Raw genomic sequence first — 27,992 nt, 5'->3', positions numbered from 1 at the left:
ATTTGTAATGATTAGGTAATGATTAGATGAAAAAGTTAAATTTTGAAATTGAAAAATATTTATGTTTGATAATATTTAAATATTGAGATGAGATAAAATATGATAAGATGAAATAAGATGAGATAAGAGTCATAAGACCATCTCCATCGTCAACATCTAAACCGGAACTGACTATTCGACCCAGTACCATGTGTCACCTTTAGGGGTGAAGAAGTTTCAGTCCGGACCCGAAAAACCGACTAAAGAATATGGAATTTTAACATCATTCTATACTTTCTTCAGATCTAAAAAGCTTGGAAGCCAACTAATAAAGATGTTGCTGCAAAATTCCTAATACATGAAAACATCAACAAAACCTCAACACTGCAAAGGAATTTGATAGGTAGGCTGATTGACAAAGAATGCATAAAGCAACATTAAAGAATGAAAAAGAATAGAATGTGTGCAAGTTTGGATGTTAGAAGGAAGCAGAGCTGTTCCGTCGCAGTTGGTATTTGGGCATGGAAGTTGGATTTGAAGATAAAAGTATATCCACTTCCTGCAACATAAGCACCAACAACAACAAAATTGAAGACAAGCATCTATTCAGCAATTATGTTTGTTGAAAACATGACTACCCTTTACCATACCTATATATATTTTTCATATAATACATTTAATTTATACAAATACTCCAACTCAAATCAAATTCTCATATTGCTATTAAGATTTTTATGTATCTTAGATGATCAGATCCTCAGATCCTCATGTAATATATATATATATATATATATATATATATTAGTAGAACACTTGTGGGCCTAAGGTTTTAAATAAAACAATTAAAGTCATTCAAATGATAATAATATGTACTGCTATCACTTTGCTTGAAGGTACAAACCAAAATTCAAGAAATAAGTTCCCAATCTATTAAATTACCTAATTAATATCCTAATTTTTTCGTTTTGATGTATAGTTTCTTATAGAGTTATATGAGGACGACATAAGTATGCTGTTGAATAGTTGCATATAAATTTACAAAATGAAGTTTGGAATTCATTAATCTTTTCCCTGGATTTCATGATTTACTCATGGATAAATTATAGTGTATTTGAATTTTTATTTTATTATTATTTTCTTTTAAGTATTTTTTTTAACATCTTTAATCATTAAGAAAAATTTAAAAAAATATACAACTTCACTAATAGGCACTTCCTTAACCATTAAGTAAAATAAAAATAAAAAAATAAAATAAAAGGAATAGTAAATGGGTGGTTAGAAATAGTACGCCTATCATTATCATTTACTCATATGGTAGACTAGAGATAGCTAGGTCCAAGTTTAGGGGGCACATGTCATCTCCAGTAATATTAATTTGAATTTTGATAGGTCAGTAATCATTAAGGTTCTAATTACCCAAAAATCTATTAAGATTCTAATTAACATTGAGAGGGATTGCACCTCAACAGAAAAATCCAGCTGAAGTGAAACAAAGCTCTTGTGCACCACGCCTGGCGTGGAAAGTAATAATTACAGAGTAGTGCGGCAGAAAACTCCTAACTTTGATGGGTTTTACATAAGTTCGTTTCAAGCAAAGTTCAAAGAGATTTTAACAAAAATATATATTCTTCAACACCAGGCTAACATTTTTCAGCTTCCAGTTGAATAGAATTCTTCAATGATCTAGTTATAATTTACACCAACCGAAAGTTGGGGGACATGGCAACAGAAGTCCAGCATACATATCTCATATGCCTTCTCTACCTGAAAATCACTTTCCAGGTGATTCTGTCTGCTAATCTGTCCTGTATCGATGACGAACCTTGAAATTGGTTTTTCCTATCTTGGCTTGGGTGAATTAGGCACTTTAGTAAATAGGTCATATAAACGGCATATTGTTGACAAAATGTCGACAACAGATAGTGGAGTCTCAAAGGGAATGATGGTGCTATACCATCCTGAAATGATTGCTTTATTTTCAACGGTCACACATTGAGTTCTTCCAACAATATAGAACCCAGATCCACAACAACATTGAAATATATCACCATTAGGATGGTCTAGGATACTTAGGCAAGCACAGCCAAGCTATTCCACCAAGATTAATCGCATTGCTCACATTACAAAAAATTATGGATTGCCTAAAGTCCAGATATTTGGTTCTGGTTTTAGAAGATCCTCTCTACTGAAAATTATGTACAGCTTCTTGCAATCATATTGGTATGATACCTTAGGTCTTTGGCTTTGGCTGGCTCTCGAGTTTCCTGCAAGGGTACTTCCAATCTACCAAGTTAGTTGCCTGTTTGCCCCTAGGTCATGTACACTTTGGGGCTGTCTAGTGTCTGGAAAGTAATATACTTTATGAAATCTCAAGAACACTATAGAACCAACCTTTCAGAAAGAAACTTGCTAATCTTTAAAGGTTACCTGCCAATCTATTGATCAAAGAGGTGACAATGTTGTTAAGATAAGGCATAATTCCTCAAGCTGAGTATAGAATGTGGTGTGGTTAATAAGATCCCACATGTCTGGAAGGGAGAAGTTCTTGTCTTTTATAATGATTTCAATATGCTCTAATTGAAATATTGACTAATCCTTTTGGAGTATAAGGCCAGATGTATCTCGTGCTTTCAACGGGTCCTCGCATAAGGCATCCAAACCCATAGGTTTATATCACAATGAACTGAAGCAAACAGAACAGCACAAGACTTTGACTGCTGTTATAACAGGTTTCTCTACACTAAATGTCAAGGAATGCATCTCTATCCCATCTTCAAGCATAATAGAGATCGGTTGATCAACAAATGAGTGCATTTGTCCCTCTACTCCCTAGATCATTAACACATGTATGCACATATCTGTATAGACACAAACACAGGCGCACGCACGTTCCCACACACGTCATATCAAAGGCCGCCATTGAATCTAGAAACAGGAAATAAGAGATTATGATTGCTTTAAAAAACTTGCCCTTGATCCTAACATTAAAAGAAACAATTTCACAGTCAATGCATCATGTTTGAGTCGAATTATAGTCTTTCAGAATGTATCATCCAATCTTAACTCATAAATGAGAAAGATATAATGAGAAAAAAGTCTGACAAGCAAGCTAGAAGAGAAACATATGCATTCAAATTCATTTAAATCGTCTTCGTAGTATAGACTAAAAAAATGTGTGTTGACATTACTGCAATTGGTGCAAGAAAAAATCTATTTTGCAAGCTTGCTTATTAAAAACGTATTTGTATTTTGATTTTGTTTTTTGTAATAGGTCACAAAAGAAGTGGTGTGTTCATGCACCGACATATTAAGTAATAGAATTCTTGATGCAATGATTGATATGCGTATGACGAGTTTTGGTAGGAATGAAAAATAATTAATTTGAATGTACGAATAGTACCTTTTGCCTTTTGAGCAAGTTGTTTGTTTCCGTTAGGTCAGACACATCTTGCAGCAACCGTTGGGTGTAAGCCTTAGATCATCAAAGCAAAAAGATACGCATAACCATAACTACTTATTGACAATAAGCTCAAAACAGATCATAAATCATCCACTAAGATAAACTCCACACTGCAAATACTGTCCAATATTTACCTGCTTCCTTGCCCTTGACCTAGCAGCCGACTCCCGGTTCTTGATCATCCTCTTCTGTCTCCTCTCAATAGTCTTCTCCATTACATCTGAACATCTGAGCTTTCTTTGGGCAGCTAGATGAGAATCTGAACATGTCGATGATATTGATGGCATTGGTGCTGGCATGGCCAGTTGGTTCTCAGAGAAACCCATATCCACAACCGGGTTCTCATAAACCGATTCAGAAACATTGAAATTTGAATCCAGCACTGTCATCTGCAGCTCCTGCTGTTGGACAGCCGCCATTTGAAATGGCAACCAATTCGTCTGCGGAGACACCATTACCATCGGATCAATTGCCATTATTGGCTGAGGATTAATGACCCCAGCACGAACTAGAAACTCCTCGAGTGTTGTTTCTCCAAGTGTTAGTTGTTGGTGTACCGACTGGTTGGCCACCTCATTCACATGCTGCCGGTGAACAATTTCCTTCCATACCTCGTCGACAGTCTTCCTACTCAAAGTTCCATTCAAATTAAGATTCCCAAGAAAGAATGAAGCAGATGACGAGGAAGAAGAAGAATTGTTTTGCACGAGCCTGCCCTCTTCAACCAATATCACATTCCTTAATAACTCATCCAAATTCATACGATTCAAAGGTTTTCCTATGTTTCCCAGTTGTCTCTGAACCTCATCGAAGGTGAGATTATACAGAGAGCATTGTCTGGCTAGAAGAGGCGGAAAGTATGGCTCCCGAGCATTATTAGGAGACACCATTGCTCTATCAGCCATTCACCCGAAGACTAAATTTGCATAAATTTCTGGACTTCAAAGCAAACAAATTCGCAAGCACATGTGGAAAATGCACGCTATCAGGGCAGTCGAATCTACAGACACACTACTTAAATCTGAAGGAAATAGAAGGTTCTCATAAACGAAATCGGAGCCGCCAGAAAGATCGACGAACCCTTGAGAAATAATCTGGCGGGCGCTGATTCGTTGAAAACGATCCTATCTTAAAGAGAGAGAGAGATAAGAGTTGTTCATCTCAACAACCACACCTGATTTTCTTGCTATTTTAGTGGGATACAGAGCTAATTTTCCTGACCCAACCATTACGAAACGACTCTCTCTCTCTCTCTCTCTCTCTCTCTCTCTCTCTCTCTCTCTATATATATATATATATATATATCAGTTCCTCGATCTGGTTTTGGTATTGCCTTTCTCGCTCTTACAGTCACTTCCATGTGGGAAACGATAGAGGCGACCGTTGAGACAGTTATTTCTGGTAAGTCCAGGGCGGGTGTGGATCCCCTCCAGTCCAGTGAGGTCACTAGCACCTTCCTTTGGGTTGGGCTTCCTTGAGACCCAAATCTTATATGACAAGGCCAAGCCCAGCCCAGCCCATCTAATCAAAATAGTAGCACAATTCATCTCTTTCAAAGGATATTAATTATTATCTATAGAAAACGATAGGGATTTCGTTGGGGGATTCCGTTCATTTGTCCCGTTCCTAAAAAAAAATTGTATTTCTTAGGTTTTTTTTAATGTAGTGATTAAGAAAATGTTTTCTAATAATATGTGAAAAATATTTAAAAGTGTTAAAAAATTATGTGAAAAAATATTTAAAAGTGTTTTTTTTACATCATTTTTTAACACTTTTAAATATTTTTTAAAAAATAAAAAAATCACAATATTATTAAACAATATTTTTTTAATCACTGCATAACAAAAAACTAAAAAAAAAAAAGTAACGGGATGCTTGAACAGGATCCCCCAGCGGGATCCCTAACATTGCCCTATTATCTATTTATATCTTTTTTCTCATTATCCATAACGTGATATTAGATGATAAGTTCACAAATAAATTATCATAAATAATTTTTAATCATCTAATATCACATCATGGAATGATAAATAACATTATTATACCAGATAATAATTATCACAAAAATACTCTCGACTTAAAAGATTGTAACTCAATCAATCTATAATTAGGACAATCATTGATACACAAGGACACACGATATAACTCATATGACATGCCATGCCATGCATGCGAACTTTAGCTTATTATTTTCATAATGCAAAAAGTATAGGAAACAAGATGGGAGATAGCCCTCAATTTTCCCACGTCCTAATGCAAGTGGCAATCAAGCTTTTGGAGGGCCCCAATTACTTATTAAAGACTTAAAGTGGAAAATAATCAGCCGGAAAAAGGGAACAAAAGTGGACTGTTTAATTAATTTATCTCCGCCGATGGCACTCCCCATCTATGGGAAGCCTAGTGCGTTCATGACTCTTGACATTTTCTTTATTTTTTTACGATTAATAACATAAAAATATTAACAAAAATATAAATTATAAAAGGAATGATTAGTAAACACAACAAACACTTTAAAATAAACATTATAAAACTAAATATAAAAAGAACACCTGAAAGCGACATTTTCTATGATTATAATACCCATTACCTCTAACTTTTTTTTTTTTTTGGTGAAAAAGACAGAAAAATAACTCACAAGATTTAATTTCTTTATCCTATTTTTTTCCCTTTCTTTTATAGTTATTCCTAGGTATAAATAACCAACATATACATCTCTTATACAGCAGTAAAACAACACCAAAAAAACAAAAAAAAAAAACAAAGTGGTTAAGGCCTTGGTCTTAGGGTATCACTCCCTTCAAGGTCCAATGTTCAATACTTCATCGGTGCAAATAATCATTTGAGGCCACACTCCTAGTGAAAAGCCAGTAATTTAATCAGTTTCGTATAGAAAAACTTTCGAGAGTGCGGTGCACAGAGTCGAGATTTACTTTGTAGAGATGGGTCCAAAGAACTCTATCTTAAAAAGGTTCCCGACATTAAAAAAAAAAAAAAAAAAAAAACAAAGAATCCTTCTTCCTTTTGTAATTATTTTTTTTTTCTTTTCTTTTCGGAAGTACGCTTGAGAATCCCTTTGGCTTGAAAATTCCCTACGTGTTTGACCCCTCCACTTGGAATTGGAATAGTTTTTACCACTTTTAAATGAACTTTTAGGCTTTAGTCCACACCACATGAGATGGATGGCTTATAAACTTTGTACTCTTGGACCACCGAAGCTAGCTTTGAATTAATATATATAGAGTAAAATGGGCATGCAGTACTACTACTACTTGATTACACAAGAATAACCAAACAAAACATATGATTCTTTAGGTACTTAATTTCTGTATGCTAATTATAAAAAATGGGTCTTTACAATATCTTTATATAGTTGTCCTACCACTTGGGTAATGTTGTATGCTAAAAAAATACACACCAAAAACAATATAAAACTTTGCCTTTTTTTTCTACTTAATTAAGTGTTTGTACTTTATGTGACACTTGGCTATGGATTGGGTGGCATGTGCTCTCTCTTTTTTACGTGAGGGGTGATAATTTTTAAAAAAATATATAAAATCATGGGATTTAAGAATTATGGTGGAATGAGCACCCAAACTTAGGTAAGAAAATTATGGATTTTTTGATAAATAGGAACCCTTAGTCAAGAAGAAAGTTTCTTTGTGCAAGCAATTATGTGTATTAAAATTGCCTTTTTCTTTTGATAAAACATCAAACCACGTCAATTCACAAGTTATTTTATAGCAAACTCGTTAAAAGTTGAGGTGCTAGGGTTTATAATATAGTTGAAAAAGGGAAAAAAAAAGGATCCCGAGGTTTTGGCATGTGACACGTCACGTTCTTGATATATGATAAATATTCTCTATATAACGTACTTATATTAAGAAAACTTAAAATCACTCTGATAAGTTTCCTATAATATAATAGGAATACACTAATCGTGACATCTGTTTTTGCCCTTTTAATTGACATAAAGACATACTTCTTCTCAAACTTAAAATCAGAAAGCAAAAGAAAAGGTGAGAAAAGTTTTGTCCAAACTTAGTGTGCCTTTTAAGCATTTTTCATTTAAAGAGATTCATTTGTAACTTTGTTCATTTTGAGTTATCCTTATATATAGAAAAATTATGTACATCACACTGTTATTATCCCACTATATAAGATACGGCATATTTATTATTATTGGATGATCTTTTATTAGATGATTCTTTATGATCATCAAATAGTAATAAATGTGATACATCTTAAATAGTGAGATAAAAGTAAGATGAAAGTATGATGTATATCGTTACTTATATATTTGGTGACGAATTACACAGCACTAGAGATGCCGTGAGTGGTGGGAAATGGGAGCCAAAAGATGCCATCAGGCTGATCTTAAGTTAAGAGCAAAAAGGAAAAAGAAGACAATATTTCCCACCTACAGCCATCAAAAGCAAAAGCGAATTCGCTTCCCTGACCTAATTTAGCTGGTGATCAGGACCCTTACACCTACACATAAATTCCACTCATTCAGAGACAAATAATGCACACGACAATCCTCTTTTCAAACAAGAAAATGATAGTATTCATAAAATATCAAAATTCAATGAGATGGGGTTGAGGACTAGGCTTAGCTTAACAAATTAAAGTACCACATCATCTTAATAATACAATCTTGATAGAGCAAGAAAATAAAACTAAATAGAAATATTTTCATTTTCGTAATTATCGGAATATATATATATATATATATATATATATATATATATATATATCCCATTATTTCGTGATGAAAAGACTAATCGAGGAGATCAGGATGGTGGTTTGCGAAGCGATATTAATCTCATATTGTGTCTGTATTTTGAAACTACTAATTTATTACTACATTTTATACATGTTAGATTACCTATTTCTCATGTTATAAGATATCCTAAGATAACTGAGAGTTGCAATCACTTAGAGATAACATTCTTAAAGTACTCTTTAGAGATAACATCTTTAACAAATAATAATAAATAAATAAATAAACTTTACTTTTATGTGAAGATAACATAAGAAATAAATTAAAAACATAAGAACTGATTTTAAAAATGGTAGACGCATACTAAAGGTACCCCAAAAATTAAAAAAAAAAAAAAAAATTTTGAGGATGATACTTGTCGTCATGAGTATGCAAGCGCCGTGCAATTACTTTAAAAAAAGTAAATAAATATGGGATTTACATAAAAAATAATTTTTTAATAATAGATCTCACTTTTTTTCAAAACGACTGCATTACATTTACGCATTCCACGATTGCACATACCAACTTTTCCTCTTTTATTCACGTCCGGAATCTTGGGTATCTGTCTAAGTATCAAACCTAGCTATTATAAATCAATTGTAGTCTTTATTGTATGCCAGGAAAAAAAAGATAAACTTACACTTAATTAGCGTATATATTATCATATCTCTTGGGACCTTTCCCTTTGCATGCGTTCATTTCTTTTCTGATAAAAAAGTTTATAAATTGAAATGAATTACATAGTATAAATTTTGTATATTCTCTTTGACAAAAGAAATGTGGGGATATCTTAAAATTGTATAAATTATTTTCCTTTCATTTTATTGTTAAGTAACGTTAATGTATCGCATTAAACTACGTCAATTTATAATATAATTTATTTTTTTTTTGATAATAATATTTATCTTTGTGGATTGAGATACTCCCTAATTCTCTATTAAAATTATATTATTTAATTTGAAAAGGAATATAAATAACATTATGTCGGTCTATTTTATCCACAATCTTAGTAGGAAAAAGATGATGTAAGATCTCTTCTTGAAACAGATTCTTTTTAATTTTAGAAAGAAATAGAAAGATCTCTATTTATCTTTGCTTATTTAATTGTTAGATTAAAAAAAAGTAAAAGCAAAAAAATAAAATAAAATAATAAGATAATTAAAAAAATAAGAGAAAAGAAGCAAACAAGGAGTATCTTCCATATCATGCACTCTAAAGTCGGAGACAGATCACGCGCCCGTTCGACCTTTAGCCAAGGCTGTGACACGCATGCTTACGTGTACATCATCTTCGACAAAATCAGAACTAAACAGTCAGATTTTAATCAATTGGGAGGGGGTTATCATAACTTCACCAACCCCTCAGCTCACCCACCAATCAAGACCTCCCACGAAGCAAGAAGGAGTCCCACCGGCGAATCAACACTGGTAATGACATCATCCAAGGTTGTCAACAAGCGTGACTGTGACAGTGTCGTGGGCTCACGTTAGCTGGGGTGTGCGCGCAGGTTAGAATTTTCAATCACTCTCTCTCCCTGGCCTCTCACTGTGGGGGCTTTCACTGAGGTCTACTGCTTTTTTAGTGCGAACAAAGCGACAATCAAATAATGAACCAAAGTTTTTAATATCTTTATATTGTTTTGATGTTTGATTTTTTGTCTTCATTCATATAGTTAAGTCGGTCCGGTTTCTTTCATCTTTAGTCGTTATGTGTAGCTTTTGGTTCTTGTTTGTTTCCGGGGAAAAAGTGGTATTAAATTCGCTGAAGCTGAGCTTAAAGACAGTTCGAAGTATGAAGTTAGGGCTGTAGTTTAACCAAAATTAGGTCAGTTTCTTCGTTTTTTACCGACCAAATCCAACTCTTGCGCTGTTTCTTCTGTACACTGAAACTGAGCCCTGTGAAAGAAAAATCTGTTTTTGCTTGGTGGAGGTGGAACTGTGGCTAATTTGGGAACTTCTTTGTTTTGGCCAGTTTTCGTTGTGAAGGACATGTGAGTTTTGGCGCCATTTTGCGGGAAAAAAAAGGGTCAATCGGATCATGTTGTGAAGGGTAAGCACACTTTGATTAGTACAAATGTTTCAGTTTTTTTGTTTGTTGTTTTTTGTTTTGCTTTGATTATATATATAGTGGAGGAGGTGCCAATTGAGTACACTTCTTTGGCTGTATATATAAAGGTTGAGTTTTGCTATGCAATTTTACAGCTTTATGATTTCATGGAATCTGAAGCATCTAATCTTTCTCAAATCTGTTGCTCTGTGTTTAGAATCTAATTTTACGAGAGTAGTGTCGATTTCATTTGTGTAGCATTGATTGAATTGGCTTTGAACCAAAAATAGAACATTTCTGACGTGTTTCAGTAAGGTGTTGGAGAACATTTCTAGTATGGTAATTATTCTCCCTTCACAAAATCTCGATGAAGAGAAACTATTGATGTTAGTATGTATTTTCATCCTTTTCTATTGTTTTATGGTTTTCCTTTTTAATTTCTCTCTGTATTGTCTGGTTTATGAGATATCAGAAGGTTATCGAGTTTATTCGATATCCTAAACGAGGAAGTTTTTGTTTGAGATTTCTTGGAAGGTTGTTAGGGAAGATTGTCAAAAGTTTAGCAATCTAAAATGCATAGCTAATTGTCTTTAGAAGATGGCTTATTTTGAATCTGGTTTGTCAATAATATCGCTCTATATTTCCCATGTTTGAGATTCATGTTAAGGCAAGACAGTCTAGGCTTAGGGCACTTTTATGGGATCTTCATAGGTTAGCATTGGAGAAGTAACTAGCCTCGGCTGTTTCCAACTGTAGGATGTATCGATGCGTGATGTGGTTTCTAAAACAAGAGACCTAATCAAAGAAAGGACTTAGATCTCCACTTCTGATCGCAAAAACTTCAGCATTCATTCATGTCAAATTTTAAACATGTATGAAAGCACCTAATGAGAGGGAGTAGCTCGTAGTAACTGCTAAAAATGGAGAACTGTTGCCATTGGAAAATCATCAGTGGACTCTCGTGTCTATTCCTCCTGCAGAATAAGAATGACGTGTGTTATACACACACAATAACTGCTTTGCTTCCCTCTACCTGCTTTGGTCTATTAATATGGTTAATGCTTTCCATCATCGATTTACACATACTTTAACCTGGCATATCAAAGAACTTTAGACGTATGTTAGTGATGAGGGAATCAGTGAATTTGATGGATGTTAGGAGTTTGTTAAATACAACTGTCTTAAATTGGTTTCTACTCTTTATGGAGATCTTACAATTGCTTGAGGAAAGCACAATGCTAAGCACGACAGAAATTTGCTCCCTCTGTGCCACATTAGATGAAAGTTTTCAAAATTTATCCGTTTAACTTCCCATATTGCCCCATCTCAATGGATGCTGAAATGCATGAAGAATAATAAACAGTAAGTGTGCCCATTTTGGGTGGATCGTCTTCTTTACATCTTGCTGTTGCAATTGAAATTTTCTCCTAATGATTATGATAAGTGTAGACTTTGGGAATAATGCTCAATTACCTGATTGGCTTCCTAAGATAAGGAAATCTAATCCAAAAGCACTAAATATCTCTTTCAGTAGATGCTTTAGGTCATCCACTTCTTTAGAAGTCTCCTATGTGGTCATAAAATAATTTGAAGTTCACATGTCTGTTTCTTATCATTGTCTTGCACAAATAACAGAACTTGTAAGTTCAGGTAGAAGTCTCCTGGTGTCTCAATAGGCAATGAAATTAAAATGCCAGTAGACATTCACTCAATATGTGGCCTCCTTGTCATGGCTGGAGCATATGCCCTTACACTTTGTATGTTTTGTATTTCAATGAGATAATTTTGTACCGGCATGCTGCTTAATTATCTGATTATGGGCAAACTTTGAGGGTGCAAAATTTGTGATCGGGTAAATACTGGCAGACAATTTCAAACATATTCTTATCACCCATTTCATCGGTAGAAGCAATGTATATAATAAAAGCTGATTGTTTATAAACTTTGGAGTTTCATTTCTTTGTTAATATCCAATTTATAGTTGTTCTGTCTTCACTTCTTTTGTACTTCTATTAATCTCTTAAATTTCCCAGACATATATAATTTGCCTTTAGATGACATTTCTGTTGTGATTTTTGTTTTTTCAATATGTGATGTTGCAGGAGAGTTAATAAAAGTTTGCCTCTTTTTTTTCCATGTTAATGAAAGGTTATGAGCTCTGCATCAACTCAACTTATCACTTCAAGAAAGATGGGCATATATGATCCATTCCAACAGGTCAGCATGTGGGAAGATCCCTTCAAAGGCGATATTAGCCCAAATACAGGTGCCTCCACGATTTTACAGGTGGATGCTGGGCTGCCAAACAAGGTGAGGATACATGAAATTGGCTCTCTGTGTTTCTGAATCTAGACTTCTTTTATCTGATTACCCGAATTTAACGATTTTCTGAAATGATCTGCTAGTCTGAATTTAATTCTCAAGAATTGACGGGACCTTCCAGAAATGATGAAGAAGGAAACAATACTGCTGATAAGGTGAAGAAATTGCATATTTGCACCACGTGGTCTTTCTCCTCCCCCTATCCAAAACCTAAATTCTATAGTCTTGGGCAATATATCTGCTTACACTATTCTATATTTATCATACAAAGTGCATCATATCATTATCAAGTTAGAGAGCATTTGATTCTGCTTGGGATTTACATGAAAGAAAACATGTATCTTTTCAAGCCTATCATTTATTTGCTACTTGGACAGATTGCTCATCAAGAATTTGTTACTATGCTTGATTCTAATTCAGTTAAAAGGGCCCATGTGAGCACCCCGGTATTGCATTGTGATGCTGAACAAGCAAATATCTGATTGAAGTAGGGCATTAGTTTTTTGAATTAATGTTGGTAACACAAATGCACATCTGTATACAGGTACGGAGACGCCTGGCACAAAATCGTGAAGCTGCTCGTAAAAGTCGATTGCGGAAGAAGGTAATAATAAATGAATTCCTGTAATACATTCATTGTTGGGACTTAATCGAGCTAATTTTAGTCTGAATTATTATTTTTTATTTTTCGTAGGCCTATGTTCAACAGTTAGAAACAAGTCGTTTGAAGTTGGCACAACTGGAACTCGAACTTGAGAAAGCTAGGAAGCAGGTTAGGTGAAGCTCACCTTTATAGGTTTTCATTTTCATCAAATATCTCTGCCCATTGATCATGCATTGAAATTCAGCATCCATCTAATAGCCACTGCATGTCTGATTGTAGGGTGTGTATGTAAGCAGTGCTCTGGACACCAGTCATCTGGGATTTTCTGGAAATGTAAACTCAGGTTTGTGATTCCAACGGCTGGAAATTACCTTTTTATATTATGTGTTGTATTTTCCCTATCTCATGCGTCCTGCTACTCTTTACTGTTATATTTAATTTCTTGTACTTATTCCTTGTGCATTTTCAAAAACCTAAATTCTGTGGATAAACCATCCGTATTGAGTATGACATAGTACGCATTGTACAAGTAGGGGTCAGTTAGCTCGAGAGTTTCAAGCAGCGATATTTCAAAATCGAGTTTTTGTGATAATCATAGTAACTGTGCCTGGAATTTATATCCTTGTATGAATGTAGAACTCTCTTTGTGATTCTGATGTATATTTCTTTTTTCTTCTTTTCTAAAGAGGGCGGAACCCCATTTTTTTTCCATTTTTTAAGTATGCATGATCTAAGATAGATAAATATATGTATATCTATATATTTATGTATATAGTATATGCACAAACATAAGCATTACATTTGAACTTTGCCGTGCTCGTTAGAGATTACCTGTTCTCTTTTATCACTTTTAGTCAATTTGTCGAGTGTTGTTTTGTCATTACAGCTTGTATATTCTTGAAATTGGTCTCAACTGTGGATCTTGCAGGCATTGCTGCATTTGAGATGGAATATGCACACTGGGTTGAAGAGCAAAATAGACAGATTTTTGAACTTAGAAATGCATTGCAAGCTCATGTAACTGAAATAGAACTTCGTATGCTTGTAGAGAGTGGCTTGAACCATTATCATAATTTGTTTCGCATGAAAGCAGATGCGGCAAAGGCTGATGTCTTTTATTTGATGTCCGGTGTGTGGAGAACAACAACGGAACGCTTTTTCCTTTGGATTGGAGGATTCCGCCCATCAGAGCTTCTAAATGTAATTAGTGGTTCATTTAATCTCAATGCTTGAAGACTGCGTATGCATTACTAACAAATTGTCTCTTCATTTACTCCTTTTTTTCCCCGGATTGACTCTATTTAGGTCATCACTATCTGTTATTCATCACTATGTTGTCAATGTTCAACCCTGTGCTATGACTGCATATAATGACAAACTAACATTAGCTTAGCATATTATGGAAAAGGGGAAAAAAGAGTGGTCATGCAGCATGCTGATCTTTTTTTTAAAAACTGGTTGCAAGCACAGGTCCCCATATTCTTCAACATCTAGCAGTTACACAATTTCACCTCTTTGAAGCCGTTGCATGGTAATTAGTAAGATGGTACTGAAAAGCATAGCACTCAGGACATTATGAATGCTGGTGATGCCTTCAAATCAACTTTCACAACATCAAATAGCTGGAAATGCCACTTAAATAAGTTTGAGTTGTGCACACACACGGATATATATATATATATATATATATATATATATATAATATAACCTATAAAAAAAATATATGTATACATATACTGTCTGGTGGTTTTGTCATTAACTATTGATCTTCAAGAATATACATTTGGTCAATAGGACAGTTGATGTTATGCAAAATTGTTTCACTACATCGACTTGTCTCCTGTTTGTAATGTTTTGGTTCATACGACCATATCTCTTGTGCTTTGTGTCTGATGTAATTACATCTTAATCATCTCTTATGCTAAGTTTCAACCTTTTTCATGAAATATCTAACACCTATTTTGTTTTGACAGGTCCTCAGGCCACAGCTTGAGCCTTTGACTGATCAACAAGTTCTGAGTGTATGCAACCTCCGACAGTCATCTCAGCAAGCAGAAGATGCCCTCTCACTAGGAATGGAAAAACTCCAGCAGAGTCTGGCCCATAGCATAGGAGCTGAATCAGTACTTGCCGGTAATTATGGGTCTCAGATGGCTGCCGCAATGGAGAAGTTGGAAGCACTAGAGGGATTTGTGAACCAGGTAACAATGTTACAGATGGTTGCCATGAATAATTCTAGTTGACCTCAGAAATTTGAAGTGCATTTAGGGCAGTTAACGCACAATGTCAAGAAAACTTCTGCAAATTCAAAATTGGCTTCTTGAAGAAGTAAGACTACGGGTCTCTAAATGAATAAAGAGCCGTGAGAGCTTTGGGCTCAAGAGACTAAAGCTATTCTACATATTCATCCACCCATTGGCCATTAATATTAAAATATAGCTGTGTTAAATCAAATGAGCAAAATCAAAGCTGTATCAAGAATCTAAACAATGGTGAAACAAATATCCAGTGTAAAGGGCTAAGGTTTCTGTATGAATCTTGGTTATGTTTACCATGTCTATATGTGCAATACCATTTGGAATTGATTACTTTTTCACCGGACTCTCTTTGCCCTTCTAAAATACAGGCAGATCATCTTCGTCAACAAACTCTGCAGCAAATGTCTCGCATCCTAACAACCCACCAAGCAGCTCGAGGCTTGCTTGCCTTGGGGAGTACTTTCACCGTCTCCGTGCTCTCAGTTCGCTGTGGGCTGCTCGTCCCCGTGAACCTGAATAGCCTAGAAAGCACCACTAGAATCACCTCATATAGGTACACCATATATAGGTAGGCGTTACCCCTTGTTCACGCCTCAGCTGCAAAGGGAATGAATATGGTAATTTTTGTTTCAAAGCAGTCTCTCTAGTTTATAAGGTGTAAATATGTATTTCAATGTTGTGTATCAATTAGGATTTAGGAAATTAAGTTACCCTACAATGCATTTGGTAGGCTATATCGTGTATATTGTGATGAAAAGGTAATTTTGAAATTAGTACTTTTCAAACATGTTGAGACAATTGCCCATTATATGAAAACTTCATATTTTATCTTCAGGAGAAAAGAAAGTGCTCTACCTTTTTTAACTGTCTCGTGGATTTTGTACTGCTGTTTTTTTCGCTGTTTGGAGAGACCTAATATTGGAAAAAAGGAGACAAGAGTTGGGGACATGCTCACCATAAGGACTTCTTAAAGAGCAACCAAGTTCACTTGCTCCTTCCTGAAACAGTGAAACCCCTAAACAGAGGCAGCTCGCAGTAGATTAGTAGATTGTCAATCTTCCTCCTCCTGGGTAAAGAATATTACACTGACCATAGAGCTTTCACATCATATTCTCTCTGTGAATTGACAACTGAAGAAAAGATGGCTATGAGACTCAAGCATCTCATTCCACAGATTGCAGCAATTGCTAGTGATGATCCCAGATCTACTGTCTTGTCACGAGTGCCTAAACAACCATGAATAGCAAGCCAGAGGGATTGGCTTTAGAAAACAAAACAAACCGCACTGAACTATTCAGCTCTTGGTTTAACTTTCCAATAACTCTACCAAGCACTTTTGACAGAAAAACCTTGCCATCATTTGCAGTCATTCATACAACCCTTATTATCTTCCCGGGTAACACAGGGCTTGAAGTCATCAGGGCTTGCATAACCTTCTCAACTCTTATAATAGAGAGTGCCAATTTTCGCACCGGAGAGTGCTGCAACCGTTCCCGATGACCGTTAAGAAGCTTCTTCAGGTCCAAGAGCAATCATGATGAGTTCTTAGAAGACTTCAGTCTTTGATCAAATAATTCCTAACCCAAGAGCAAGCATGGATCTCAACTTACCTCTCAATCTAAACCGGCCATAATCGGTACGTTTGGGTAATGAAATAGGATGAGAAATTTTCAAAATTTATCATATTTTCTTTTTTGAACTTCACTCAAATACAAACACTTTTTAATTTTAAATTTTAAAAATTTTCATTTAATCATTACAATTTTTACAAACTTCAAAACAAAATACAATAATCAATACAATTTACATATAATATTTGTATTCAATTTGTTCTTCTTTCTTTCTCAAAACTTAATAAAACATCTTAACTCAAATCATTTCATAATTATTCATAAAATTCTGAGATTCTAGAGGAAACGGGCAAAATGGTAATATTGCCGCGCATCCTAACTGTCATTACAGGAATCTTAACCGTCCACAATAAATATAAATATAAATATAAATATAAATATATATATATATATATATATATATATATATAATTTATATATATACAGATTCAGCAAGATTCTAATTTCTCACGTGAATGGTATCAGAACCTCTATTCAGTTCCTTCACGTCTTCAACCTTGGAAGCTAGATAATGACAAATTAGCAGTAAGCAAAAACGAAACCCTAATTTTTTTCCTTGACCGAGCAATTTTGAGCTCGAAATTCTGGGCAACATGAGCAATCTGAGAGCAATCTGTCGGCCCCACACGGTCTTTATCTCCTCCTTCATGAGTTGCAGGCAGCGTTCTCGAGCTACGGTTTCATTTCGAAATCCTAATTACAAGCCTCGTTTCTCTGCGCCGTCGTCGTTCTCTCCCTGGTTCGAGTCCTTGGGTTCAAATGGGACTGAGCCCTGGTTTCGTGCTAGCCAGAGGAGGACCCTGGTTAGGGCATCGAATTGGACTGATCAGAAATCTCCCTATGACACTCTTGGTAATTCCCTCGTTTTTTTTTTTTTCCTTCAGTTTCTAAAAAACAAAAACTCCTTACAGATTGTGTTGAAGAAATTATAGGGACAAAAGGTTTTTTTTATTTGTTTTATTTATTTGAATCTTTAGGTGCTTGTATACGTAGCGAGCTTCGTCGGATATCGGATAATCATAATAATTAATACCCATATAATATATATATATATATATATATATATATATATATAATACTCATGTATGCATGTTTATGAATATCTCTATAAACACAGACCCACAATATCTAAACCGGCGGGTTCCTTTCAAAGACGTGTTAAGGTTTTATCCGAAAGGAAAATGAGAAATTAAATAATACTGCGCTGATTGTGCTTGCTTCCGTGCATTTTAGAGAAATGGGTTTTGAAGGTTAGACTGCTATGAGTCCTGTTTTTTCAATATAGAGAACTTCACCATGACTTTTATTGAACACTATCATCATCCATACGATCAAGAGAAACAGTATGTTGAATACAATTAGGAACCTCTTCCATCAAAACTATTGGAAGTCTGAGAGCCTCCTTGGAAGTTTTTGATGCTTGAAAGTGATCATATTGGCGATGACACATTTATATGTATAATATATACACTCGTACCAGTTCCTGAAAGTCGTATTATAAGATATTGAGATTTTTACTGGAACGTGATTGTTTTGTAATAAATTTTAAAAAGGTTCTGATAAAAAGAAAAGGAACCACATACAGAATCAAATACTGCAATCAAGAACTCAAGATAGATGCAGTTAACTATTCTTAAACTGTTAGTCCTAAAGATTGGTCTAACATTTTGTTATGAGCTGGCTGGACAAAGATGGATTGAAGGTAAGACAGTTTTGAGTTCAAGTGGCACTATAAGATCTTTAGATACCGAATAATTAGTGCAAAGTTAGATTTCATTATAAATAAGTTAAAAAAAAACTAAAGCTCCATCTATTTCAGGGTATTCATTTTACACATGATGAAAACTTTATCCATGTGCTTGTTATTCGAGTTAACATGCTGTTAGGTAACATATATACTTTCTAGCATGTTTATTCTTTAGATGTTTATTTGTGGTTGAAAAATTATACCTTAATTTTATTTTTATAAAACAGAGTTAGAAAGAGATGCCGATGAAGAGCAGATAAAGTTTGCTTACAGACGCTTGGCCAAATTTTATCATCCAGATGGTTTGTCCTTTATTATGACCACTTATTCTAATGTTCCTTTTGCATGTCTTCATTTTTCTGTCATTTTATTGTAAAGGTAGCATGAATGTTCTTAGCAACTTAGTTCATGTTTGCTGTTGTGTATTGGAGTTTGATTAAAGCAATGCATTGACCCTGTCATCTTTCCTGTTTCAAGTCTATGATGGTAGAGGGACTCTTGAGGAGGGGGAAACGGCTGAGGCAAGATTTATTAAGATTCAAGCTGCTTATGAGTTGCTCATAGATGATGAGAAGCGGAGGAAATATGATATGGATTACCGAGTCAACCCAATGAAAGTAAGATTGTAATATATATTTGTGTAGTATAGGAAATGTAGATAACTGTTTAACTGTTCTATTGAGTCTAATTGTTTATTATACTTGATGATGGCCCTATGAATATTATGTTGCTACTTCTGTCCATCCTTTGCAAAATTCCTGATTGCCTTATAAATTGTTTTTGAAAAATGCTACTTCTCAGATGGTTTGGAATATAGCAACTGTATACACACAACAATTTAGTCATTTTACTTCTAAGAAAGAAATAGTTCTGGAAGATTTCTTCACAGTAATCTTCAAGAAAGCAACAGTACTGATGTATCTCCACCATTACTCAACCATGAGAATGAAAAAAAAAAACAATTTTTTGGAATGATAAGGTTTTCTAGTTTCATGGTAACGCCAGATGGAGCATGCATATAGATCCAATGGAGTCGATGTTTCATGAATCACATATTTTGGTATTGTTAAATAATCTGAATAATGCATTTTACTTTCATGTTGAAAACAAATATCCACATGCCACTGTTAAGTTTATTTCTATAAGAATGGTCACCATAGTTGGAAACTCTGGAGTTCCAAGTTAGAATGATTTGGCAGTTTTGTTGCACATGATGCATAGGTATCAAAATTCATCAGCAAGAGATTTATTTTGCTAAGCCAATGTGGAACATATGGGGTAGGGAGATTACAGGTCTGCTCAAAGATTCAAAAGAAATGAAAAATCGTTATGAGCTATAGAAAGACCCCTCTAAATTCTCTCTTGATATGCTAATCCATCAACAATCTGATTCCCTTCTAAACTATATTCTGCTTTTATATGCAGTGCCAGCAAAGCTATATTTATCTAGTCTAAATTTTTAAGCCTTTGCTTTGGTTCTACAAATTTTTTCAAGTTTAGTGACTTCTAAGCTTTTAACTTAGATTCTTTGGAATATCTCTGTCGTGAAAACCATTTATAAACATTGTCGACTTTTTTCTTTTTGGTACTAAAGAACGATGAGCTTCAGTTTTTTTTAACTGTTCTTGTCCTATCCTATTTTCAAGTCAGTGCACCAGTATGCTTGCAAGATATCGTGAAACTGGTCTTCAAATGGACCTGTCGTTTATTTAAATGCATAAAAAATTGACTGTCCAGTCTTTTGTTCTCTCATTTAGGAAAATAAAGTTTTCCTTGTTTAGAGAGTAATATCAATGCAATTATGTTTTTTTTTTTTTTTTTGTAATTTTACTAATTTAATCCTCACTATTATATCAGGCATCTCAAGCATGGATGGAGTGGCTTATGAAAAAGAGAAAAGCTTTTGATCAGCGGGGTGATATGGCTATTCAAGCTTGGGCTGAGCAGCAGCAGCGTGAGCTGAATCTTCGTGCTCGCCGTCTTTCTCGTTCAAAGGTATCAAATTGAACAATATCTCCAGCAAGTGTTAAAGAAAATTCTCTCAGGCTCCATATTTATTTTCTCATAGCTCATTTAGTTAGGTCTTTGTTCTTGTTCTTGTTCTTGTTCTTGTTTTCCTTTCTGATAAATCTATGCCATGCCTACACGCTATCACTGTTATATAAAATTTTTATTTAAAACATGGTAAGTTGAAAATGAACTCGCACAACTGGATAGTTGCACTAGAAGTATCATTCCTCTCTTCAAAACCGCACCATACTTTTGTGTCAGCATAAAAAAAATAACTATTTTTAGCGATCTACCTCTGAAATAATAGCCTTTACGACAATCCTTGTACAATTTTCTTTTAATTCAGTAATCGAATCCTTTTTATGTATTGGCCAAATTACTGCAATTATCTTTTAAAATCTATACTGGAATTCCAGGTTGATCCTGAAGAACAGAGGAGAATCCTGGCTAAAGAAAAAAAGGCATCCGAGGAGTATTTATCCAACACCCTTAGGCGCCATACACTTGTCTTGAAGAAAAGGGACTTGATGCGAAAGAAAGCCGAGGAAGAGAAGAAAAAGACCATCAGTCGGCTTTTAGCTGCAGAGGGTCTTGAGCTTGACACAGAAGATGATTCGGCGCTGTAGACAACTTGCTTCACCCACTTTCAGATATCCCACATCTAATTACAGAATACATTCTTGAATATACGTTGTTGGCGATACACATATTTTATTGTACAAAATAATAATAATAAAAAAAAAAGTTGTACATATTGTTCCTTTCATAGTTAAAAAGAAACGAATGAGATTGCAATTTACATGGACATACCTCAATTGTTAAGATAAGCCTCCTGTTTTGTCAGTGGAGTGGGCTTGCCATTGGTTTTCAAACAGTTTGAAATGACCTTGGTTACTATATGTATGGTGCTATAAGCCGATCACCAAGGTATGCTAAAAGGAGAGTAATAGGCATAGCGCATATTTTCCAGTCCTATTTTGAACCTAAAGAAAAAAAGAAGCAAATTCATTCCCAATATTCTGTCTTCTGCATCTTTATTCTGATTTTCTGTGTTTAGGACCTCCAAGATGAAGCACAACATTTCTGATTACTCTCTGCTTCGATCCAAAACTAATGCCCATCTTTGTTGTCAAATGCTAAGAACAAAGCCAAAGGCCTTTGGCCTAGTTGGCATAATCCCCAGCTTTCAAAACGTAAGTCTGGAGTTCGATACCCCTTCCCCAAATAATAATAAATAAATAAATGCTAAGAACAAAATTAAGTTGGTTCCATTTAAAAAAGAAAAACAAAAGGATTTCAAACTAGATGGCATTTACATATAAGCCATCTATGATTCAGGATTCTAAAGAGAGAGGGGAGTCATGATCTCTAGGCAATAAGGGTATGTATAGAAATTAGGTCGAGCAATGTCATTCAATAGATCACCAGAAAATAAATATTTTTATTCCGTAAGTTCACATGTCATTTGAGAAAAATTAATATAGAGGATTAACACTATCATCCATAAACACGACAACTTTATTTACTTTAAATTAACGATACTCTATGGCAAAGAAAGGAAAGCTCAGCTGACATCGTGAGGATCCTGTATAATACAATGTCAGGTATGCCTTGAGAGACCCACAACAATCAACCATTTTTTGGTTTGCATGTCTGTATATATTAGATGATACCGTTAGGCTTAGATATCACAAGTCAGGATTCTGGATATAAGCTGAATGTCTCTCCACGATAAGTCTTATCAGGGGATTCTCCACATCGGTGCCAACCTGAGTATTGTCCCGGCAAACTGATATCTTTTCATTACTTGTAACAACTACAACCTCCTCTTTGCGGGTTGAAAGCTCATTTGCCACAACCATATGCATCTTGTACTTTTTAAGAGCTATATCAGCCTTCTCTAAAAGAATTTTTGTATCTGTCTCTAGCTGTTAAGTCAGAAAGGAAAACATCTCAGTCCCACTAACGCACCAGATTTATTAACGGGTACTTCTCAGTTACGCATAACAAAAAGTCAAAGAATGTTATAAAAACATTCTTTGTGGGGTAAAATGGAAGTACCATACTATCCAGTCTGTCTTTGTTACCATTTACTATTCTCAGATTTAAACAACCAATAAAAGATATGCAGATGGGGAACATGGAGATAAGATTTCTGTCCATGTAAAGCTTCAACGGGCCAATTTAAGTCCACCGTAGATGACCCAGCCCCAACCCTTATAGTTTATATGATATTTTACTGATAAAAAATCCTTGATATACTGGAGAGAGACAAGAATAGAATGATGCATAAGATAGTTGCTATAAGTAAAAACAATTACATTTTCTTCTCACTCTCACTCTCACTCTTGGCTGCTACACATCAAGAAATGCTTTATGAGTATGGCCTGGAAGTAGCAATCGCCTGGAAGTAGCAAGATATCTAACCTTGAAAGAAATGCAGTAGGCCATGGGAGCCCAGACTTTCCTCAGCACTGAGAGCATCTTTGGCACTTGATCTAGTCGGATGTCCAAAGGGCAGATGCCGACTGTATCTTGTGTTCTGCCTACAGAATGAAACAATGCCTTTTATAAATAAAAGTAGGCACAGGCATGATATAATATATAGGCACATCTTTATGTTTCCATAGAGGAGTAGTCTAAAATTGAAGGAGTTATAATTTCCAGGTAGAGGAAACCTCTGCCATCGCACATGACACCTGGTCCAACAGGGCTAGGTTAAATAAGTCTGAGCTAAGTTGCTTGGCTACAATTGAGGCTTCAAAAAGAAATATCTAACGCTCTTATTTTTATGTTCCTATTGCAATAAATATGATGCTAATTTAAGAGGATTCTGAATTATATATACTGGCCATTTTCGATCATGAAGCTTACCAACAAAAGATGATCAACTTACTCAAGACAGACCAATATAAAATGGGCTTATACTTTATAACAAGGAATTGTTTTTCAATATGTTTATTCATTATATGTGATACCCCGTTATGATAGGTGATAGGGGTAGATAGTGTATGAGATTCTTTCTTGGGAAGGAGAAGTTCTTGTTCTTTATAATGTTCCAATGAGGCTCCGATTATATCATTAACTAGTCATTTTAGAGTATGGGTCATGTGGTTTGGGCATTCCATTGGGGAGTTACGAATAGTGTCAGAGCCTATTCCAACTAGAAATGTGGGACTTGGGTCGTGCCACTTACGACAGACTGACCCGACGAGGATGTCGAGAACATAAGGGGGGAGGGAGATTGTGATATCCTATTATGATAAGTGATAAAGGTAGGTGGTATATAAGATCCCACATTACTTAAGAATGAGAAGTTATTGCTCTTTATAATGTTCCAATGGGGCTCCAATTGTATCAATGACTAATCCTTTTGGAGTATAGGCTATGTGATTTGTGCCTTCCATTTTACATTATAGTAATAAGATAATTATGAAAACGCCCTTAGCTCTTCAATGGAAAAGATTATCAGCAAGTAACTCTTGCATCCTTGTAATATATGATAGTTAATGAAGTGATGGGTGAGATAAGATGGACAAGAAGTACAACAACTAATCTTTTCAGTTTAATTTTTTAATTAAAAATTCTCGGAGACATAAAAAAGGAGAACAACCACGTTTAATGAAGTTTTCAATAACAGAAAAGATGACACCTGTGCTCTAAAATAGAACTAAAAATACTTTCTTTCTTTCTTCTTCTTTTTTTTGTTTTTTTTTTTTTGTTTTTTGTTTTTTTTTTTTTTTTTTGAGTCAGGGAGGGAGGTTGAACCCAAAACCTCCATTTTGGAACTAAAAATACTTTTGAAGGATTCACAGAATCTATTTTTCCTGAATACCAAATACAGCCAGGAGGATGGAGTAAAGCAAATGACTACTCAACATATTAAACCATACCATGCTCGTCCAAGGAACATAAAAGTCAGAAACTGCAGCTGCAAGATAAAACATTGCATGTGCCCCAAGACTTCTCATTGAAATTGCTATCATTTGCAGCATCTGCTCACAAATAAATAAATGATAGTGGTCAATCCATAGGAGATCAACTATTACCTCCAAAACCACCAGACACATTAGTAACATCAAATACAGCATCAACAAGTTTCTTGTATGGAAAACACAACACTCAATATGATAACCACATGCAATCCTATGCCAAAAGAGATGAAATATATAAAGAAAAAAAAAATCCCTTGGCTGTTCATGGGGCTTAAAAATTACTTATACATAATAGTTATAATTGGAGAACTCCCAATAGAAAACAACACAAACATCCTTAAAATTCCTAAAGATTATATACAAACTTTTTTCCACTTGAGCAATTTATGGTAGCATTTACTGTATTGAGTCTTGGATGAACAGGTTTTGTACTTTTCGATGACAAGGAATCCCAGAGATTGTGCAAATGCAACATCTCTTTTACCTAGTTAAACTCCAGATCCGTGTAGCATGCTCATATCCACACAAATCAGTTAAAATCATTGGATTTTCACCAATGAGACGTGGCTCCTAGATATTGTTTGAAGGATTTGAACCTTAGACCTAGGGGACATACTCCTAAGACCAAGGCCCTTACTACCTTAGCCAACCCCTAGGGATTCGGGTTTTGTATTTGACCTGCAGAATCAAGTACAACTCTCCTATAGACAGCTTACGAGATTAAGATGTGGAGAGAGAGAGAGAGAGAGAGAGAGAGAGAGAAGCTGATACCCAGGAGGAACACGAAATATAATCCATATTTTTGAAACAAAAGAAGGAATGAAAAATATACATGCATATATAGATAAGTAAACTACTGAAAGTACACACATAATTTGGTGTTAAGAAGAAACAAAATATGATCAACTGAAACTAACCTGAAGATACTCAAATATGGTGTTAAAGGGAAGTTTTAACAGGAGATTTTCTGCCACTGCCTGCAACAATAAAACCACAAAGTTGCCCACGGTCATGTTGAGCTAATCTTCTGCCATTGCATTATACCCAAGAGAGCCAAAATCAAAATACAGTAGTCAAGAGAGGAAAAACATGCACAAATATATTAATAGTCCATACAGCATGATGCTCAGTGATGGCCCTCGTCACAGCTTCAGAATCTGACTGGCGCACTGAAGTATAAAATGGAATTCATTCATCTTAGCAGGAACCATCAGTACTTGATAAAATATTAACAATGAGAATATGAAAAGGTAAAACTTCTTAAAGAACTGCAGGGACAGTTACGAGAAGACTCCCCCAACCCTAAAAATCCCCTCCACTCATGTCAACCCTATTATAACAAACAGTAAGAATAATGCCGCTTAGGTGAGGCTGAAGAAAACTTGATTTCTCAATGTCTTTGTCATTTGTAATTAGGCCATGGATTTCAAGTATTTGAGTCATGTCATAACATGGGCATGAACCCAAGGGGTGGAATAGTGGTCCTAGGCGAGCCATATAGACCGGAAGTCCTGGGTTTAAAACTCTACAGTCACACTCTTGGCGCCATTAGGCTAATAGAAATTTCTTCTTGAATTACCCAAGGTGTACTTGCAGAAAATTCCTTGCCAAGGGCCTGTGCACCCCCAAAATTTTTCAAGACTTTGTCCCAGACACCGGGTGCCAATCAAATCAAAATAACATAGGCATGTATGATAAGCCTTCTTTCAAAACTGCTTTCTGTTTCTGTTGACAGTAAGTGATTTCAAAACATAAATTCCTTTCACGGCCAATACAAACTACAAACCTTGAATATTTGACTCATCCATGACCTCGAAACATTCAAGTAATGGATCCTCGGGAAGAGATCTACAGTATGGCTGGTAGGTTCTCCTGCACAAAATGGGTACAGTATCCACCATAAAGTAAGAACTTTTAAAATTGTTCTCTTTCACCAAATGTAAAGATGTTTCAGTGAAAAGATAGCATATGTCCAGAGAAGACGAATTCACCTGCGATGTAAAAAGATAACTGCATATCCGGCCTTAATAAAATGCCTGCAAGATAATCAACGCATCAGTATTAACTTTCATAGAAGTTTGTAAACGAAAGTCTTCCTGTTTGATAAGGTGCAGTGTGACATACTCTGTGGATGCAGCTCCTCTATGGCCTGAGCTGAAGTTATCAATGTGGCGAACACACCTTCGCTCCAAAGGAACTGTGGTACCTCCAGATGTCACACACACAACCCTCCTAGCATTTCCATTCCCTGAAAATAAAGTTTCAAAGTAACGCACATCCAATTAATAAAAAATTAAATGGCATATGTGTGATAAACTAGAGAGTGAGTTTGCCTGATGGTAATAAATTCCTGTCGATAAATTCCTTCAACTTTTCACAAATGCGGTCTCTATTTTTAAGAGGAGGGGCGGATTCAAAGAATGACTTGATTTCTGCATCCAGTGTTTCTTGTGGAACTCCTATTCCACTTGTTACATCCATTGCAAAATTCCTACAGCCATTCAGGTTGAAAAGAAAAAACTAAGAAAATAGAACCCCTCACTTTCACATGCACAAAATCATAGAATCATAAACAAAGTACACGAAAAAGAAATTTCCAGCATCATGGAAAGCTACTCAAAACTCAAAGACACTTGATCATCACTAAACAATGAAAGCAACTAGAAATCAATTTCACTTGGGCGCAAAAATTATCAACCCAAAGTAAAGCGAAAATGTTGAATAAGACCCACTTGATATCGAACAAGCGTTAACCCCCGCAAATATCATGAGTCAACTTTCAGAAAGGAGAAAACAAAACCCTAGTCTTTCCAAACCACCATATGATCAGAGGAATTCGCGGCACTTACCTTCAAACAAACAAAATAATGTGCCAAATCAAATCGGAGAAAGGGATCACAGCCCTCAATTGGTGGTGCGGAATACGAAGATTTGAACATGTTTATATATACAAAGTCCATGATTTTTTGTGAATTTCATGGACTAGATAATGCGTAATGTAAAGCGTGAGACGTTAATAGCGGTTTATTCCCGCTAATACCAACTGTAGTGATAGATAGCGGAGAATAAACCGCTTATACCAACGGCAGTGATAGCAGAGAATAAATGCGAGGAGCTCACCCAACAAAAAGGTAGAAATTCCATTTGGCGGCGGAATTTACTTGACCTCACAACTCCTGTGCGTGAGAACGGGAGCAGAACCAACCGGATTTAGATCTCCTGAAATTTTGATCCAAAT

The 27,992-nt window shown here is 35.2% G+C and overlaps 4 protein-coding genes and 1 long non-coding RNA gene across 8 annotated transcripts; 3 read left to right on the top strand and 2 right to left on the bottom strand.

The window, feature by feature from the left end:
• Nucleotides 1-282: 282 nt before the first annotated feature.
• On the bottom strand, nucleotides 283-5,051 carry LOC121256700 (ABSCISIC ACID-INSENSITIVE 5-like protein 3). Of its 4 annotated transcripts, none has more exons than XM_041157573.1 (3): nucleotides 3,574-5,051; nucleotides 3,380-3,451; nucleotides 283-538 (listed from the first exon to the last, which is right to left on the bottom strand). In XM_041157573.1, the coding sequence occupies exons 1-3, from the start codon at nucleotides 4,342-4,344 to the stop codon at nucleotides 458-460; spliced, it is 924 nt and encodes a 307-aa protein (XP_041013507.1). In that variant the 5' UTR covers nucleotides 4,345-5,051; the 3' UTR covers nucleotides 283-457. The 4 variants fall into 4 exon arrangements, with proteins under 4 accessions (XP_041013507.1, XP_041013503.1, XP_041013504.1 ...); XM_041157569.1 differs by lacking the exon at nucleotides 283-538 and adding an exon at nucleotides 1,805-2,507; XM_041157570.1 differs by lacking the exon at nucleotides 283-538 and adding an exon at nucleotides 2,516-2,904.
• LOC121256702 lies at nucleotides 4,219-23,348 on the top strand. Its single transcript, XR_005939048.1, has 3 exons — nucleotides 4,219-4,229; nucleotides 10,481-10,484; nucleotides 23,217-23,348. It is a non-coding gene; the product is annotated as an uncharacterized LOC121256702 (long non-coding RNA).
• LOC121256698 (transcription factor TGA3-like) lies at nucleotides 9,748-16,265 on the top strand. Its single transcript, XM_041157567.1, is given in 11 exon segments — nucleotides 9,748-10,025; nucleotides 10,173-10,250; nucleotides 12,396-12,557; nucleotides 12,653-12,724; nucleotides 13,114-13,173; nucleotides 13,264-13,341; nucleotides 13,453-13,516; nucleotides 14,102-14,373; nucleotides 15,147-15,374; nucleotides 15,800-15,875; nucleotides 15,878-16,265. Coding segments are annotated over 9 exon segments (1,083 nt in total). The 5' UTR covers nucleotides 9,748-10,025; nucleotides 10,173-10,250; nucleotides 12,396-12,398; the 3' UTR covers nucleotides 15,952-16,265.
• On the top strand, nucleotides 17,494-21,618 carry LOC121256701 (ER-phagy receptor 1-like). The gene is made up of 5 exons (XM_041157574.1): nucleotides 17,494-17,914; nucleotides 19,037-19,111; nucleotides 19,287-19,426; nucleotides 20,667-20,804; nucleotides 21,236-21,618. Exons 1-5 carry the CDS (start codon nucleotides 17,656-17,658, stop codon nucleotides 21,443-21,445), a joined length of 822 nt encoding a protein of 273 aa, XP_041013508.1. The 5' UTR covers nucleotides 17,494-17,655; the 3' UTR covers nucleotides 21,446-21,618.
• LOC121256699 (phosphopantothenate--cysteine ligase 2-like) lies at nucleotides 22,243-27,992 on the bottom strand. Its single transcript, XM_041157568.1, is given in 11 exon segments — nucleotides 22,243-22,747; nucleotides 23,247-23,338; nucleotides 23,341-23,365; nucleotides 24,713-24,814; nucleotides 25,672-25,731; nucleotides 25,871-25,923; nucleotides 26,541-26,626; nucleotides 26,746-26,790; nucleotides 26,879-27,002; nucleotides 27,088-27,245; nucleotides 27,875-27,992. Coding segments are annotated over 10 exon segments (975 nt in total). The 5' UTR covers nucleotides 27,236-27,245; nucleotides 27,875-27,992; the 3' UTR covers nucleotides 22,243-22,507.

Source organism: Juglans microcarpa x Juglans regia, chromosome 3D (genome assembly GCF_004785595.1).
Source record: "Juglans microcarpa x Juglans regia isolate MS1-56 chromosome 3D, Jm3101_v1.0, whole genome shotgun sequence".
Classification (NCBI taxonomy): domain Eukaryota; kingdom Viridiplantae; phylum Streptophyta; class Magnoliopsida; order Fagales; family Juglandaceae; genus Juglans; species Juglans microcarpa x Juglans regia.
The sequence above is the reverse complement of the archived record's forward strand: the minus strand, read 5'-3'. Positions and strand labels throughout refer to the sequence as shown.

Bases quoted from the DNA above. Each gene is read 5' to 3' on its own strand.
- LOC121256701 (XM_041157574.1), top strand. From the start codon at position 17,656: ATGAGCAATCTGAGAGCAATCTGTCGGCCCCACACGGTCTTTATCTCC. The intron at 19,112-19,286 runs GTTTGTCCTTTA...TCCTGTTTCAAG, and splicing joins CAAATTTTATCATCCAGATG to TCTATGATGGTAGAGGGACT. The intron at 19,427-20,666 runs GTAAGATTGTAA...CTATTATATCAG, and splicing joins ACCGAGTCAACCCAATGAAA to GCATCTCAAGCATGGATGGA.
- LOC121256700 (XM_041157573.1), bottom strand. From the start codon at position 4,344: ATGGCTGATAGAGCAATGGTGTCTCCTAATAATGCTCGGGAGCCATAC. The intron at 3,452-3,573 runs GTAAATATTGGA...TGATGATCTAAG, and splicing joins GGTCAAGGGCAAGGAAGCAG to GCTTACACCCAACGGTTGCT. The intron at 539-3,379 runs GTACTATTCGTA...CTTATGTTGCAG, and splicing joins ACTTGCTCAAAAGGCAAAAG to GAAGTGGATATACTTTTATC.